This window comes from Trematomus bernacchii, unplaced genomic scaffold, assembly GCF_902827165.1.
Source record: "Trematomus bernacchii unplaced genomic scaffold, fTreBer1.1, whole genome shotgun sequence".
In the NCBI taxonomy this organism is placed as follows: Eukaryota; Metazoa; Chordata; class Actinopteri; order Perciformes; family Nototheniidae; genus Trematomus; species Trematomus bernacchii.
The window spans coordinates 16,771,741-16,788,673 of record NW_022987720.1 but is presented as its reverse complement, the minus strand read 5'-3'; the positions used below and the strand labels follow the sequence as shown (position 1 = coordinate 16,788,673).

The 16,933-nt window shown below is 41.2% G+C and overlaps 1 protein-coding gene across 1 annotated transcript in view; it reads left to right on the top strand.

Annotated features, from left to right (window-relative positions):
* The first annotated feature begins 346 nt into the window (after window positions 1–346).
* olfm2a (olfactomedin 2a) overlaps window positions 347–16,933 on the top strand; it is a 42,888-nt gene continuing 26,301 nt past the window's right edge. Inside the window, exon 1 of the mRNA XM_034143071.1 lies at window positions 347–784. Coding sequence (XP_033998962.1) covers window positions 728–784 — 57 coding nt within the window. The 5' untranslated portion in view covers window positions 347–727. The remainder of the gene's footprint in view (window positions 785–16,933) is intronic.

Genomic DNA, 16,933 nt, shown 5'->3' with positions numbered 1-16,933 from the left:
TCACTGAATTGATGGTATCGCTTTGACAGTCACCACCCTGATCTTTTAAATGCAGAAAGTTATCACTCTATTTTGTTAAGCATGCAGCATCATCAATGGAAGCAATGCTTCTATCTATCTATCTATCAATCAATCTATCTATCTATCTATCTATCTATATCTCTCTGTATGTATTTCAATCACTTGAGCAATAATACTCTCAGTGCAAGCAGGTCTCTCTCTCTCTTTCTTCCTCTCTGTCTCTCTCTCACACACACATATAGACACACGCGCACGGCCAAGCTTGGCTGCGTCAAAGAGTGGTACTTCTTTCACTGTGCTCCCGGCACATAGACGTGCTGCTCCTAGCGTCGGTACCTTGCAAGCACAGCAGTCACCTTCCAACCTCTGCGACTCTCCTCCGATCCGTCTCGCTCAGTCGCAGTTATTTTGCAGGAGGGAGGGGACCGCCGATCTTCCTCTCCACACATTTATCTGCGGAGTTTCTCCACCGAGGGAAATTGGGAGGGCTGCTAAAAAGTCTATGCTCCACGAAAGACACGCGACTGGTGGCTTCACCGAGCCAGAGAGGTCTGCCGTGCGTCCTGGGGATGAGGTTGGTGGCGCACAGCCGACACAGCGTTAAAGGAAGCCCTCTGTATCTGAAGAAACCGCCCCAGTGAGGGACACGGACGGAGGGAGAGCTGCGGGAGCTGGTGTCGGCTGGGACGCTATCATTTCGACTAGGATGCATCTCTTCAGTGCCATGTTCCTGCTTGTGATGTTAGCTGTCATGCCCTGTGAGGTAAGGACTCTGGCTTAAACGCTTACACGCTATGAATAAGCATTGTTTAAAAGTTCCCAACATGTATCATTTAAGCAAGAACACACGGCTTACGAGTAGACTGTTACAAAACTGGAAACATAATTTCAATTCAGTGCAGTGCAAAGACTGGACAATGAATGTTGCAGCATTTAATAGAAAAATTGCTATTGTTCAGTATGCAACCTAACGAGCTGATGACAAGCAAGGAGCATAGAGAAACTTACAACAAGCATAACTGCAGTTAATGTGAATCCAGCTGGGCTCACTTATCGTTTTATTCCGGGAATTTAAGTCTCACTCAGTTTCTGAATGGCATCTTGAAGCAATATGTAGTATTTAGTGGACTAGATGACTGGAACATGGTGATGAAATATTTTAACGGAAAAAGAGTAATGATTTGACTGATACGTTTGATGCCCTGGAGGTCGTTGATTACAGCTCTTCCTGTCCACCTCTCCATCAATGACAGAGAGGTCCAAAGGCTCCTGGAGAGACACACACACGCGTTGATTAAACTGAAAGGAACCGACACTGACAGTTTGTATACAGGATCTACAAGCCATGCGTAATTAGTAGTGTGCCATAGCAGCCAACAAACGGTTGTAGATCCTGGAGATGTGTGACGGGTGTCTGCGTGATTGTGTGGCGTGCTGTGTTGTGCATGACACTCGAGAAAGCTGCGTCCCTTTGCTAAAAATGACGAGCTTTGATGTGACCGTTGTAAATTGAAGTGAAGGACAGAAAATTATTTGACCCAGAAAAGCTTTCAGTCAAGGCAGAGCATTTGAACTTGCAGGGGTTCATCTGGTCAGCATACAAGCAGCATGGCAGCCTACACATGTGCAAGGTCTGCTGGTACAATGTGCCTGTTATTTAGGAGTGCACAAAAAGTGCCGATATGTTGGATGGCACAGGTTCGCACCTTTAGCTCCATACAGCAGATACATTCAAATGTTCTACATTTCAGACTGAGGAAATATGCTGTAACATGTAAAGCCCATATGTTGCATGCAGCATACATTAGGGTTTTATATGGCATGTCTACAGGGCAAGCTGGAACTGCAGTTGACCTTTAACAAAAGCTACAGTATGTTTTAAGTCTACAGGATGTGCTGTACACCTGTGTGCCAGGTTCAAAGTATAACATGTACATCACAGATGGTAGGCTATTACATGAAAACCAATTGATTTTATTCTGAGTGGTATGAAACAAGGCACAGCAGTTCCCAGGTCTCTAATTCAACAATCAGATTGAACACATCCCTAGCCTCACGATTAAGACAAAATGAAACAATTCAAATGTGTTGATGTGCATTTTAAACTCCTATACGTTTTTGCATGCATGATAACTGATTTAACCTTCCCTGAAAGTCCAAAACTCAAATGTATTAACTAAGCAAACAAAGTGTCAATTACAAAACGTGTTCTATTCTACACGCATCCACACAGCACTTTAGATGTTCTTCAATAAATGAAGAGACATACATGTCACTGGTAAATACTTGCTAAAGTGACACAGACAATGTAGCTGATGACTTGCTATCATCACTCACCCCTTCTTCAATGGGTGCACACTGTAATTGGCCTTGGGGGACAATTTGTTGTAAGTGTTTGCATTAAATATTTAAAGGTCTGAAAGAAAATATGACACGGAAGATTGCAAGTCAAACATAAAGAATTGATGACTTGGTGCATATCCACTGCAATGACACCAACATTACTTTCCACCAGAGTCGAGATATTCACATATTTTCTGTCACAGTCTCAGCACAAGCCTGTATGAAATATTAAGAGAGCTTTAATGAGACAGATGCACTTGTTCGTTCACTGCACACGTTTGTTAAGTACCCATAAAGCCCTGGGGGCCCTCAGTGTACAGATGGGCACCTGCTTGACCTTGCCACAGATGTCTTGTACATCAAGCCATGTATGACAGGACACACTGATATGCGTGTATGTGTGTTCATGATTTTGGAGGTAATGGATTTACTATACAGACACATAGTATACTGTAACCGGCTATAATAACACATTAAAAAAAATCTATTTAGGATGTCTAACTTTACTGGATGATCTTAAATAAACCTTAAACGCGACATATCTTCTCTTTAAGTACCAGAAAATCTGAGAATTGTGTGCTCAAAATCTTTCTGCAAGGTTTAAACCATGTAAAGTTAATATTATTTAGAAAAATACATTCCAAATATTGAATGAAAAAACTCATTTTGACTCTTCTTTGAAATGATAGGATAATAGCATACTTTTCTGTGAAACTCAGATTTTCTTTTGTCTGATTTAATAGCTTATTATTGATTGTTTCAAATTTTAAATTGAACAGCAAATATGGATGCACAGCCTAATTTATCCTGCTCCATTTAGTGTATATAAATGGGATTTAATGTGGCCGATGACTAACGTGAACAATGAGATGACTGGATATTGTGTTCATGTTTTCAACAAACAAAGGAATTTAACAATACAATTCAGTGTGAAACATTACTTTTATCACATACAAAGTAACTGAATTTGGTTGGTGACAGCTGCCCTTAAACCTCAAGAATAAATATAACTGCTTTGTTGAAAACAAAGGCTTTGAATGAAACAAATCACATTGTGTTGTAGTCAAAAGAATGCTTCCAAATCAAAAAGCTGTGTGTTGCACTAATATTCCTGTCCAACGGACAAAGTGATTGAAAAAGCTTGCTGGAGCCTGAATGATATGTGAGGTCATACTTTCCAAGGGGACCCAAGATTTCTTGAGTTTGTTTTCTGTAGCTGCCCAGTTTCTGTTTACGGTAAGATTGCTTAATGTTTTTTGAAAGATTTACAATCAGGTTTGGAGGCAAAGCAACTGCGTAAGGGGGTGCCAGAGGAATACAGTTATTGGTTTAGGATGTCTGGTCTTGAAGACTCCCAACATGGTTGAGAGTGATTGAAATAAACACTTGCTTTAGTGTGGCTGTACAAACATCAAATGCAATGGGGGAGAAAACTTGCTTGTCATTCTCAAAGAGTGAGTCAGAACACTGAGCAATTGGAAACATGTTTCAGTAATATACTTGATCCTTTCTCTCACCAGGGATCACGATAAACAATCAGTTTGAACAGGCCACTATTTAGGACCTTATTAAGCTGTGTTTACTCATTCCAGATTGGTGTGATGATTCGACCAGAAAATCACCCAGCCAAATTAAAGCTAAAAAGCAAGTACTGCAAAGGAGAGGGCTCTTCTAAATCACTAAACACTAAACCATCCTTAGACACAAACATTACGTTTATTTACGTTTAATTAATGATACAGTACTTATTGCTGTGATATACAGTAAGTGTCACTGGATTTAAATGGTTTTATTGACGCAAATTATGGGGCCGCTATATGTTGCTATTTTGAGAAGACTGTGTATCAGTATTATTGACAAACCTCACATATATTAGGTCTCATTCCATGAACAAATAGGAAAAGTGACATGCTAATAATACTATTTACAGTGTCTCTGCATGTGAGGACAACAAAACTTCAGACCTCAGCTCAATCAGAGCCAGGCAGGACAAACATCTGGTTGGATAATATCCAACAAGACATCTTTTAAACAGATTTTTTCAGCAAGACTAACTCTTAAAAGCTTTGATAAATATGAAGGAATTAATCTGGATGACAAAGATGTGAGTGTATGTTTCCCAGGAGGAAGGACACTAGGTACAGTAGCAGGCTGGACAGAATGTGTTCTGCCAAGCAGCAGCCTAACCTCCACCAAGAGAATTAAACAAATGAAAATCAGCAAGAGCAGGGGTGTAAATCTGCCAGTGAGCAACAAGGAGACACACTCAACTATAAAAAAACACCTTGCTATGCTGTGACAGAACCCGCGTTTGCTAAATGACTAACACTGCATGACCACGAACAAGCCCTTGGAAGGTCAAGCTGCAACACACAGATCAAACTTTAAAACTAAAACAAGGAAATGACGCGTTTTGCATGCAGATTAGGCTTCATTTATCATGTAATAATGTTAATATTCAAGTACACTAGTGTGGCTATAAGATGAGTCACACATTAATATCAATAATATGTAAGTTTAGTGTAGTTTGCTCTGTAAAAAAAGTATAACAGACGCATTTTTGCTGCCTGTCAGTCACTAACAATAATGTAGAGCACAATGTGGGTGAGTAAGTGAGCAGGTTGGGTTTGATGAGCCACTCCTGCATCCACCTTCATGCACTCGCTGTAAATATGAAAAGGTGCTTCATAATCAGCCACATATAATGAGGTTGCATTATGTTTGATTCAGTGCTGCTTGAAGAGATTGAACAGTATGTGCTTGTGTCATGACTGATTAGGGCAGAGCCGGAATCAGTGCACGATAATGATACCACATTGTGCGAGTCTTACCACTGTAAAGAGATCTGTGTCATAAAGAGATGCTGCTTAAGAAAAGCTGGAGCACAGAGAGCTATTGAGCCTTTGTTCTGTCCGCTGTTCACTCCCACATCTTAATGTTTGATGTGCTTTCATGTTGCCCACTGCTTTATCATCAGAGGCGCCTGTGTGTGTGAGTGTGAGTGTGAGTGTGAGTGTGAGTGTGAGTGTGAGTGTGTGTGTGTGTGTACTGTATAATTGTTAGGCCTTGTCTGCCCTCTGATAATTTGGTCCTTAAAAGGGTAACAACATGATTACTAAGGTAACACCTTCTTTACTAAATGGCTAGCTTAAAGTTAGGATACGTATGTAACATGTTGTGTTGGTGGTGAGGATTTAGAGCAAATAAATGCTGTAACCTTTCCGGTACAGCAGGTGTGTTGATAAAAGAAGAGGTGGTTAGGATGTGTGTTTTTTAATGGACAGTGAGGTGTGTGTGCCTGTTTAAGTGCTTAGCTTTTTAATGATGATGTACCTGTTTCTGGGTCAGTTTTATAAATGTGGTCTGCTCATGACTCACACAGGGGTGATATTAGCGTGTGATGATGGTGGCGGTGAGCTTTTTTGCGAATGCGGCCGTGGGTGAAATGGGTGACTGATTTTGCTACTGCGGTGCCTTAGATGAGGCACGAAAGGCAGGTAGCGGTCAGCAGTCTAATTGGTTAACAGATGGGAGGCAGGGTAGGGAAGCATGTGAGGTCAGTGGCCTGACTCTCAGACTGACAGTGTGTCCCCGCCATGGTCGGGCCCCTGAGCTACAGAGGGTGTGTCAGTATGGCGTTACCTTTCCAGCTGGAATCCCCCTCTCCATATCATGGGTACATATGAAATGTAAATTCTGCATGAAAATTGACCGGTCATTGACCGATCTGACCTGAAACAAACTGTGATCTTATATTCATACTACATCAGAGAAATGTAGTGATATTAAAACAATATCATGATTTCAGATTAGGTTATTGCCCAGGATTTCGTATATTGTAATAAGTGTTGTGTTTTCCCGGCTTTAAAAGATGCATCATATTCAACTGATGTCATTTTCTGAACTTTCCAGACTGCTGTGGCTGTCCTATTCTTGGTCTCACTTACTAAATCATTTTATTCTCATTACTGCTATTTTTTTAATAAAAAATCTCATTGGGTAAACATTTTGTCCAAGAACCAATAGCCAACCATACAACATTGCTAGAAGTCTTTATGCAATTCTAATTTGATATATGATTTTCTCATTATTACTCAACCCTACAATGCTTTACTAACAAAATCACAACAAAAAACTAATTGACAAAGGGAAACTAAATGGCTTGCACGCTTTGGATTTGTAATCGTACAGCACATGATCCTTTATGATTACTCTCTGCCTTTATTTTTGAAACCATGAAAGGAGATGAATATTGCAAGTACTTTAGAACCAGGGGACACATGCTTCAAACTCATATTGTCAAAGTCAGAGATAAAAGTCTGGTACCCTTGGTATTTAGTCCATGTTTTAAATGACCAACTACTCATTCAGAGCTACGGACTGACCACTACATATGCTCTGGGGTTCTGTGGGATCTAAATGACCTCTGTTGATGCTTTCTGTCTTGTTGAAAACCCAGCGGCTGCTTTAGTAAAATGACCATAAGCCATCCCATGGACTGAGCTGGCTGACTCTGGTCTGCTCGTAATTAAAAAGGTCTTTTGGGAACTGGATACAGTTCTCCTTTATACAGACAGGGTTAACCTGGCAGCTTACCAGCATCCAGCTGTACACTCAGGGACTGATTACTTTTATACATGCAGGAGGAAAGAAAAAGTAGAGGACATGTGCCCTTCCGACCCGAATTCTCTCTTCCAGACAATTTCACAATGATTGACTGATGCACAACTATTTTCTCAAAATATTCAGTTTCCCCATAAAATGTATAGCAGGTTATTTGTATGGTTGCTGTCAACAGAGTATGGAAGGATCAGCTTGACTGGTGGGATGAATATCATCCCTATATCGCAATCTCTACCCCACTTTCTCTCTTTCCTTCTGTGTGAGTGTGCTCGAGGGTGCAGGACTCCCAGAGGTTTATGTCTGTGACTCTAAGCAAGAGTGACATTTCTCTGACAACACCCAGAACAAGCACACACATGCACGTGCGCATGCACATGCACACGCACAGCTCTCTTTCACACACATTGTTACCATCTCCTTTTCTCTCTCCCCTTTGCTCTCTAGTTCACAAACATGTCAGGAATGGGATCCACAGCCGACAGAGAGCAAAGCAACGCATTGAATCGACACCATCATAAATACGGCTGTGCCAGTTATGCCTGTCGCAGGTTATAGTATGAGTGACAGATGCCAATTAGAGCACAGACACGGTTCATCATCTGGTCAATGCCGGACACACAGCCACCAGTAATAAGGGCAACAACACACGTTACCTAAGTAACTGTCACCGTGGGACTCACCCAATGATTATTTTTTGCGTCCATCTGCTCTTTTTTTGCATTGCAGTATAGCACCTTCTGACCAGTTTTCTGTACGACCTTGCTTTCCCCTACTCGATGAATCTTTTATGAGCCTGGCAATGTGGGTTTCTGTGTAGAAGATTGGAATATAAATATGGCTGTTGCGCCTAGAGCTCCTCTTTCGCTCTGATACAAAAGCTTTCATAAGACTGAGCAGATTGGGCAAGTTGCTATGAACGGTGCTCTTCACATGTCTTTGCTTTTATCGGAAAACACACATCCCATATCAGAGAGTGTTATGCATTATCAAACACCCGATATAGATTCTGCCTCCACCTGCTCGATCACATGCCCGGACAACCTACCACACTCCTGGGAAATCTTGTTTTATATTAAAAAAAAAAGGTTTGGTTTATTATAGTCGGCATAGTTTTCTTTTCAATAGCCCAAGTTAATTAACACGTTCATGTTTTGGGGAGCTGTAGAATCAGCTGACATGGACTCAGAGGTGAGGTAAGAGTAAATCTTTTAGTTGAACTACTCAGACTGTACTACGCCTCTTTTCTATACCTCTATCTCTTGTATCTGTTTTTCTCCACTTTGTCTCCCTCTCCTCCTATTTCACATGATCCACTCTGCATTGCCATGTGTGAGTGTGACAGCATTGCCTCCCATGCTGAAAGCTAACTCAATTGCTGGGGTTTCATTTTGGGGAATGAAGGATGAGAGCTCTACGCCGCAGCAGAAGCGGGTGGAAAGAGGAACCATTTAATCGATGTGTTTTCCACGTGGCACTGTCACAGCCACTCAGTAGGGCCATTGATGAGGGAGGCTCTCTCTGACTGCGCCAAGGCTTAAAGGCTCCAGTCAGGGAGGCGTGGGAGCCCAGCAGCCACCAGACACTGCTGCATATCAAGCAGGCTGGCAGAGCTCTCTGCAGCCCCACGGTGCCATAGGTAGAGAGGTCCTTTGATAAAGACACTACATGTAGGAGAGAGCAGATAACAAGATGCTCCAGCGGAAGGAACACCAGCTTACATTATTATGCCGCCTGATTCTGAACCCCCCCCCCCCCCCCCCCTCCCCCTCCAGGGATTTGTCCAAGTCTTCAGAACACACACAGACACTTGAATGTGTAACACTGGATCTGAACACCACATCTGGAAGTAGAAGTCACAACTAGAGAACTCAGTATGTATTATATTAAATAATATCATGGATATGTGTAGAACTGATGACATCAACCGAAATATATTTGATGTAGATTTGATGGATCACACAAAATTGGGGAGAAATTATGTAACACGCACATTTTTCCACTCATCCATCATAGATCAGAAGGACCGCATTGAGATGAGCATACTAATGGGAAGGAACTTTTCTCGTGAGCCCTTGGTTTTCCAGCAGGGCAATGAATCCACTGCTCGTCATGCCCTTATGATTATTTACAGAGTATATAAACAAAACATTATTTTTAAACAATGGCCTTGAGCTTGCCCAGAGTTCTCAGTCCGCAACATTTTTCACATTTTTTTTCTCAATAACCGACAGCCTCAGACGAACAAAGACAGCCCTTACAAAGAACAACATGTATTTCTGCTTGACTCTAAATAAAAGCTCCAGTCCCTCAGTAATACGTTTGGCAATGGGTTTGCATACTGTATGTGCATTCAAATTATGTTAATGTACAGCATTAATTAAAGCTAAGAAAAAAATGGTGCTGTATATAAAAGCAATAATGTGCATTAACTAATAATTAAACACTATATAAGGTACATATCATTTAGTAACACACACACACACACACACACACACACACACACACACACACACACACATATACCTGTATAACACACACATAGACAGATGCTGTTAACTGCAGATGCTGTGGTGATCAGGGTTAGTAAAAAGTGAGAGGATGTGGACTGGGTTTGAATAAGTGCCCACTGGAGTAGCTGAGCAGGATAGCATGGTTGTAAAGTGAGATGGCAGGAACGAAAGAGAGAGAGATAGAGAAAAAAAGAGTAAGAGAGAGAGATAGAGAGCGGAAAAGAAAGAGTGGAGTTGCTGGAAATGAAAATTGGAGATTGCAGGCGGGGATAGAGGGGGAAAATAGACAGAGTGCCTTCCGACTGTGCCTGCCGAATGTGCCTGCAGGGTTATTATCTCTCCCATCCTAACCAAAAGGAGAATAATAATTAGAGGCCTATCGCTCCGTCACTATGATTTTTTTTTCCGCTCACTGGCACTGACACTCCTTGCAGATCGCCTTTAATTATCTCCACATCGCTTAATCAATACGGCAGTGACCGTGACAAAACAATGGCATGTGCATCCTGTCGCTCGGGCAAGAGAGACACAGGAAGCAGCAGGAAGGAGAAGAAAAGATGAAGTGTCGACAGACAAGACGGGAGACCAAAATAACGTAGAGTGGCATTTCTGTGGGGAGGCGGGGGAGCAACGTCATGCTCTGATAAAAACCTGCTCTCATGATGATTAGAGTCTGCACTTGTTTATCTACTGTTTAGTTTGTGTTCAAGCAGATGTGTGGCAAGAAGTATATTTTTGCATCCTACAAGGTGAGGAAAGAAAGCAGGTTGCACGGCTGAGCTCAGGCAACAGCTCTGTCCTATCATGTCACACTATAAGGGATCTAATGCAGTAATCCACGTTATAACTTTCCGAGCAGCAGCTGAGTGCTTCAGCCACACTAATGGTGATGTGATGAATAGGTATTCAGAAGAGGTTTCTCTCTTAAGCCTTAGTGCCTCAGGATAGTGGCCCTCTCAGGCTCTCTTCTATTAGTCCTCTCAGTGTAAGTAACAGCAAGCAGGGATCTTGAGAGGAATACTTCTCACTTTTTAGGGGCATTTTTCGACTTGGTACTGTATGTTCTTTATCAATATCTGCAGCTGCCATGCTTACATCTCTGTTGGTCTTATCCAACAGAGGTCTAATGGCAGCTGCGGATCATGGAAAGACTATTTGATGTGAACAGTGGGATTGTTTAAATTGTGGATTAAGTCAGGGTATAATGATGATTCTGGAAAGTTCAACTAAATTGAGATCAACAAGGAAATACAAATTGTCAGATTATATTTGAATGCAACGGAGTCCTCAATATGTTTGCATTTTCAAATGAGAGGGAACCCTTGTATTGGTGTCAATACACTTTAAATTAGGGATTAAATCTGTGGGTTGCAGAAATGAGTTACCCTATCCAGCTCATTATTACGAGGTATTTCTATCATTCTAATCTCAAAGTATTAGAGGTTTTACCACAGGCAACCAGGCAATAATCAATAATGATATGTCCCAAAAGGAATTAGCAGAGAAGTCGCTGACTGCCATGTCTTAAAGACACCAAATGAAAATATTTATGTTAACGATTAGAAGAGGATTTGTCTCCTTAAGGGAAAAATAATCTCTCTCTTTCCCTCCTTGTGCTGCATGGAATATTAATGCCAGGGATGGCCTTTTCTGATATCATATCTCCCAGGCTGCACTCACAAATATCATTATTAGGCTCCATAGATCTGTGTCGTGCTCAGAATAAAGAGCATGCTGCACAACATCCTGCATCAACTGGAATCCTGCACACACCGTTTGTGGAAATCTATCCAGCATCAGTTTGTATCTTTATAACAATCATACACTCACACATTCTCAAGCACACACTCCCCACAATGTAATTCACATTTCAGGATGAGACTCAATTGAGTTGGTTATGCAGGACGTGTCACCACATTCGACATACAGTTTATTGCTTTGTACCATCTGAACGCTGCATCTGTTACTGAATGATCCAGCCTGATGATCCAATGTAACCCCTGTGGTGAAGCACCAGCCTCTATGACCATTAGGGCCTCCCACCAATATCTTCCCACTCAGAATACATCTCATCTCACACTGGGCTAACTCCACAGAATATTACCCTTTTATAATTTTCAACATATGGTCCTTTCATTTCGGCTCTGTACACTTGTTTTCTCAAGTTTGTTGATATTTTCCTGTCTGTTTGTTTGTTTAATCACTGAGCGGATCAGTGGATCAGTGGATTTCAACAACACTTCCAAGATTTGTGCAGATTACATGGTTGGAATCGTAGTCACGTTGTTGGGGGGAGGCACAAGGAACACAAGACAGTTTATTCATACTAATAAGTATCTCTATTCTTTCCACCGGCAAGGCAAAACTCCATAAAAGCACACAGTGACAAGCTAATTTGTTTATCTAGAGGTTTCTCCTAACCAGTTTTGCCCATAAGCCCATATGGCTTTAAATGTAATATTCAGTTAGGGGCTGTTTTTGGATTTCTCTCCACTGCACACTGTGCCTGTGCTGGACTAATAATATGCCCTTAATTAAATGTTATAGCTTCTTTGAGCAGTAATGACCTGAAGACAAAGGACACAAATGAGGCTCTAGTGTGGGCTCTGACAAAGGAGCTGGACACAAGACTGCAGGGCTGTCTCTTCATTACTAATATACAGCTATAGCTGATGGGTTCTGGTCATTGTTTGATCCTGACAATCTACAGCGCAGAGCACTACTCTAACATTTTATTTCAGAATTGGCTGCTGCAAAACCTCAGTCAAGCAGACTGTAATTGGCAGGATCGCACCACTCCTCTCTGGTCCTGTTAGTTTCACTGTTGCAGACGTGGCAGAAAACAGACAAGATGTAAATTCATCACCTAAGGGAGTTTAAAATGCATCACCCATCCATTTCTCTCTTTATCGGTTTCTTCAATGGCCGCTCCCTCTCTTTTCTGCCTCTCCTTAACATCACAGTCTTGTCTATTACCCTTTTTTATCTATGCTTATTTTCCTTTTGTGTAACCTACCACAGTGGTTAGCCAATCATGGCGATACCTTTACTCTGTGACTGGGTGACATTTGTAAACAATGACTCAGACGTAGACCAAATGAGAAAACGCAGACAGACCCTTTGTCCCCTGTTCATCTCTTACTCATCTAACAAGGGGCTAGTTGCACAACATCTAAGATCAGATCTCAGCTCTTATGTGGGTATAGATAAATATGTCATTGAAGCAACAAAGCACTTTGCCATTGCAGTAATGAGACAAAGGAGTGACATTAGACTTCGGCAGCTCCCTGCAATAACAGTAATACATCTATATAGAGGTCCTATGCAGCTTTGTAAATATTTGCAGTAATAGCTATCTGAAGAAAATTGGTCAGACCGTTTAGCAGAAGTTACCATCTGGAAGAAATAATAAATAAACAATTATCCTTGGGGGTTATTGTGACTGCACCAAAAGTTCAGTGGCCATGGGGGTCAGTCTCATCTACTGGAGCAGGCTTTCTTGAGATTAAGCTTGATTTGGTTTGATTTATTTGACATGGCAAAAACATAAATAAAACATATCATACACTCTGACAAATGCAGAGTCATTGAAACAAATGCAGAGGATAGGACAATACAGTAAAAAAAATATATTCCTCTTTGTGGTCCTTTTTCCAGTAGAAGACTAAAAGTAAGCAATACAGGTCACAGGTGACTATCTCGACAGGTTTCACACAAACAAACACATATGCTGTACATATGTTTTTTTTTTACATTTCTAAATCAGAATCTAATTTTGGTCAAATGACCATTTCCCAAATATTATACCCATATGACATGCAGGACTGGTGTGACGTCACCTCTACTGAAAGCCTATTCCACTCCGATGGCATGAAAGGAAAGGTATTTTGTTGTCTTTAATTGACATGGCACAATGTTTGTCGCCCTGCGTCTGATTATATATTCATGAGAGTCCCTATAGCTATACCTTTATGCAAGGCTTTAGCTTCTCAAATTGTTGTTAGTAATTACTCCATTTATAGAAATATCTTTCCCTATGCAGCAGTGAGAATGTTTGATTAGCGGGTGGGATAAAAAAAGGTCAGAATGGAGTAGCTGTTGGATTCAAAACAGGATTGGTTTGGAGGAGCTTTGTAATCAGGTCATGTAGCCAGAAAATGATCATAGTAATCGCGTGTGTGAATGCATATCTGTATACATGTGCATATGGGCGAGTGTGTCTTTGTGTGTGGGCTATTCAACTTGGGCACAGGAAATGCTGCTCTGAGTCTTATTCAGCTGGTCCTGTTGGCATGAGAAGGAACAGAACAGTGGATACAGCCATGCTGCGCTGCAGAGTGCGTGACAGCTGATTGCTACATGTAGTTGTTATTTGATCAGGCCTTTTCTTTGGCAAGCATCAAGCAGAATGTGACTCCCTGCTTGTCCCTGATTGAGCCATCTGACATTCAACCATTTACTGTTCAGACATACCAAATACCTTACCAATAATAATGCATATAAGCCCCCATGGACTGTGGAGATAGTAATCAAGGGAGCAATCAGGAGCAATCACTCCGTCTATGAATAAAATTGAAATGCATGTTCCAGCAATATATTCACGCTTCCAAGAACACTAAACTAGGTTTCTCCAGTTCAATGTTGGCTTGATCAAATAAAACAAGAACATGTATATTTGTTTGCAATTCAGCCTGTTCAATTGTAGCTGTTCCTCTGGTGGGTCATAAATCATTTTTGCCCACAAATGAACATTTCAAATATCCTTTGGAAGTGTTCTCTGGGCTTGCCTTAACACAAATCATAATTTTCATCATTGAACTTGTGATTATAAATGTTGCACACAATGGGTTGAAAGGCAGTTTGAGTGGCTGTTAGATTTCAAGTAAAAAGAGACATGTTGTTCTGGGTTAAAATATTTGCTTCAAACTAAAAACAAAACAAAAGAACAGCTATACTCCGTCGAACATATATAGTTCTGTACAAATTATTTAACTTTACTGGTACTTGGAGACTGTTTTCAGAAACAAACCGAGAACAGCATGCAGGATGCAGCATGCATGCAGCATGGTGAAGAGGCCTGCTATGAGTCAATCTCAGATCTGCAGTCTTGCCTTGTAATATATTATGAATGCGTCTCCTTTCTCTTCACTGTGGGTTCATTAGATAGGCTCTACTGTAAAGACAATGGATAGACTGGCCACAGGATATTGAAGGTGTGTTACAGTCGATACGGCCAGGCAGACACACTTACAATATTGATTTTCTTTCTCGTGTGTTCCAACTGGAAGGACAGAATCTCTCCTGCTAACATTATTCTAGTTAAACACCATCGGGCTGAGCCTCTGTTTTGTTACTTGCCTACAGGAGTGACCGATTTACTTTATACTGCGTGCATGTTACAGCTCTACCAGGTCTCTCGACAACACTGAGGCAACCACCATTAGAGGGTATTGTCGACATTTCACAGCTCAGTGGAGAGAAATTGTGGCTCATGCAAGTGGACACAAACAAAGAGAGGCATTGACGCATACAAACAAATCTGATGCATGCATACGTAAGCACATACACACAGTAATGGACACACTTATTGTCTTTACGAGATTATTGTGCCTGATCTTGTCAAACAGTGCTGAAGCAAGTTGAACATGAAAGGTTACCGACTCCCATGTAAGGTCTTCATGCAAGCCATATTTATGATGCCATTAATCATATTATGTCACATTTCTCTGTGGTCAGAGTGGGACAGAGTCCCTACTTTATTTGTGGTGAACTCTCTCTGCTTGAATTATTGAACATATTCTACTCGATTTGATGTGTTCCCTGCACTTTATGCATGCAGGGGTCGATGCATGTGTGCTCTATAATCCTCCTGTGGTCTCAGTCGCTACTATAAAATGTAAAAGCCCAGATGAGTTTCCTTAATCAAAGGCCCACAGGAGCTGTTAATAGATTAAACACTGCACACCACTGTGTCTGCCTGCCTAGACCCTGGGGTACAGCCTATTTATGCCATTTAAATAGTTTCCATGGTAATGAGGTCACACTTTGTTTGAGCTGATTTTGATCTTAATATATTAGGAAGGCAGTGGGCCTCCATGTCCATCATCTAATTAATGAATTATGACTCAGAAAAATAGCCAGTATTCTTAGAGCAGGATGACTCCAGCATCTCTCAGAGCTCAGGCGGGGGCTTGTGTGTGGCCTCAGTCAAAAGGGCTCTGCATCAATGGTAAGGAGGTCTGTGTAATTAGCTGAGGTGTAATTTGTTCCTGTGTTTCCGCTGTGTTTTTGTAGTGTTTGGTGCTTTCTGCTCCACAGTTTTGTTGTTATCTCACCCAGAGTTTTTCCCTATGACCTCAGGCTTTATAGCACTCTACTGCCATCCATGGGTGTGCACAAATGCTGCCATTTGTGCAGTCGGTGGCCATTTTCACAGTTTGAACTGATTAAAAATGCCCTTTATAGAGCAAGCCCTCAGGCTAAGAGCAGAGTGATTTTTTTTTTTAGATGTTTATTATTAAGCACAAAGCCATGTTTGCATGTCTCTGTGGAGGCACCAAAATGTTGCACAATATGTGTGCATGCAGATGTTCCACAGGGTTTGTTTCTACAGTATGAAGTGCAAATCTGAGTCCACGCATGCAACAGGACAGCTATGAACACCACTGAATGTGCATCAGCTCCAGAAAGAAATAGTAGGAGCTAAGACACATGCAGGGTAAAGGAGAAACACATGATGCGATGCCATTTGTATTACTGCCGGAGGGGCCAAGAGAGACAACAAAGAGAGGCAGAGAGTGAGAGGAGTTAAAGGCTAAATAAAATTCATGAGAAGGAGAACAAAGGAGAGCAGAGAATTGAAGATAATAAGCAGCGAAAATGAGTCTGGACAATTATTATGGTGGAAATTGTGAGGAATGGCAGTGAAAATTAATCAAAAAGAATTACATTATTACAGGTTAAAAGGCTGACTTCCTCTCTAGCTAATATTTAATGAAAGCTTGTTCTGCCAACAGACTCCATGATTAGATAGTTGATTGGCAGAGCATGGATTTATTTGCGGTATGGCAGATTGTCCTCATGACACTCATTATTGCCTTCCTTTATTTGGGCCATCACTTTACAAAAGATGGCATCTGACCCGCACTCTGTGACAAGAATCTTAAGTTTGAAAGAGTTCAGGTGCGCTCAATCTTACACAAGTAATGTGAGTAAGTTATTAACAATGGCTTTGAATAAAAAGACCCTGAAATAGAAGAAAAGGATATGAAAAACCTGTGATAGAAGATATGATTTGCAGGAGTCTGATGGCAGCCTCGATGGTTTCAGTTCATTTACATTTAGCAGGCGCAGCATTCACATACAGTATGTTTTTGGCACAAATGAAAGAAAGACAAATTAAAAAGGGAAAAGCATTGTCATCAGAATTCAAATAA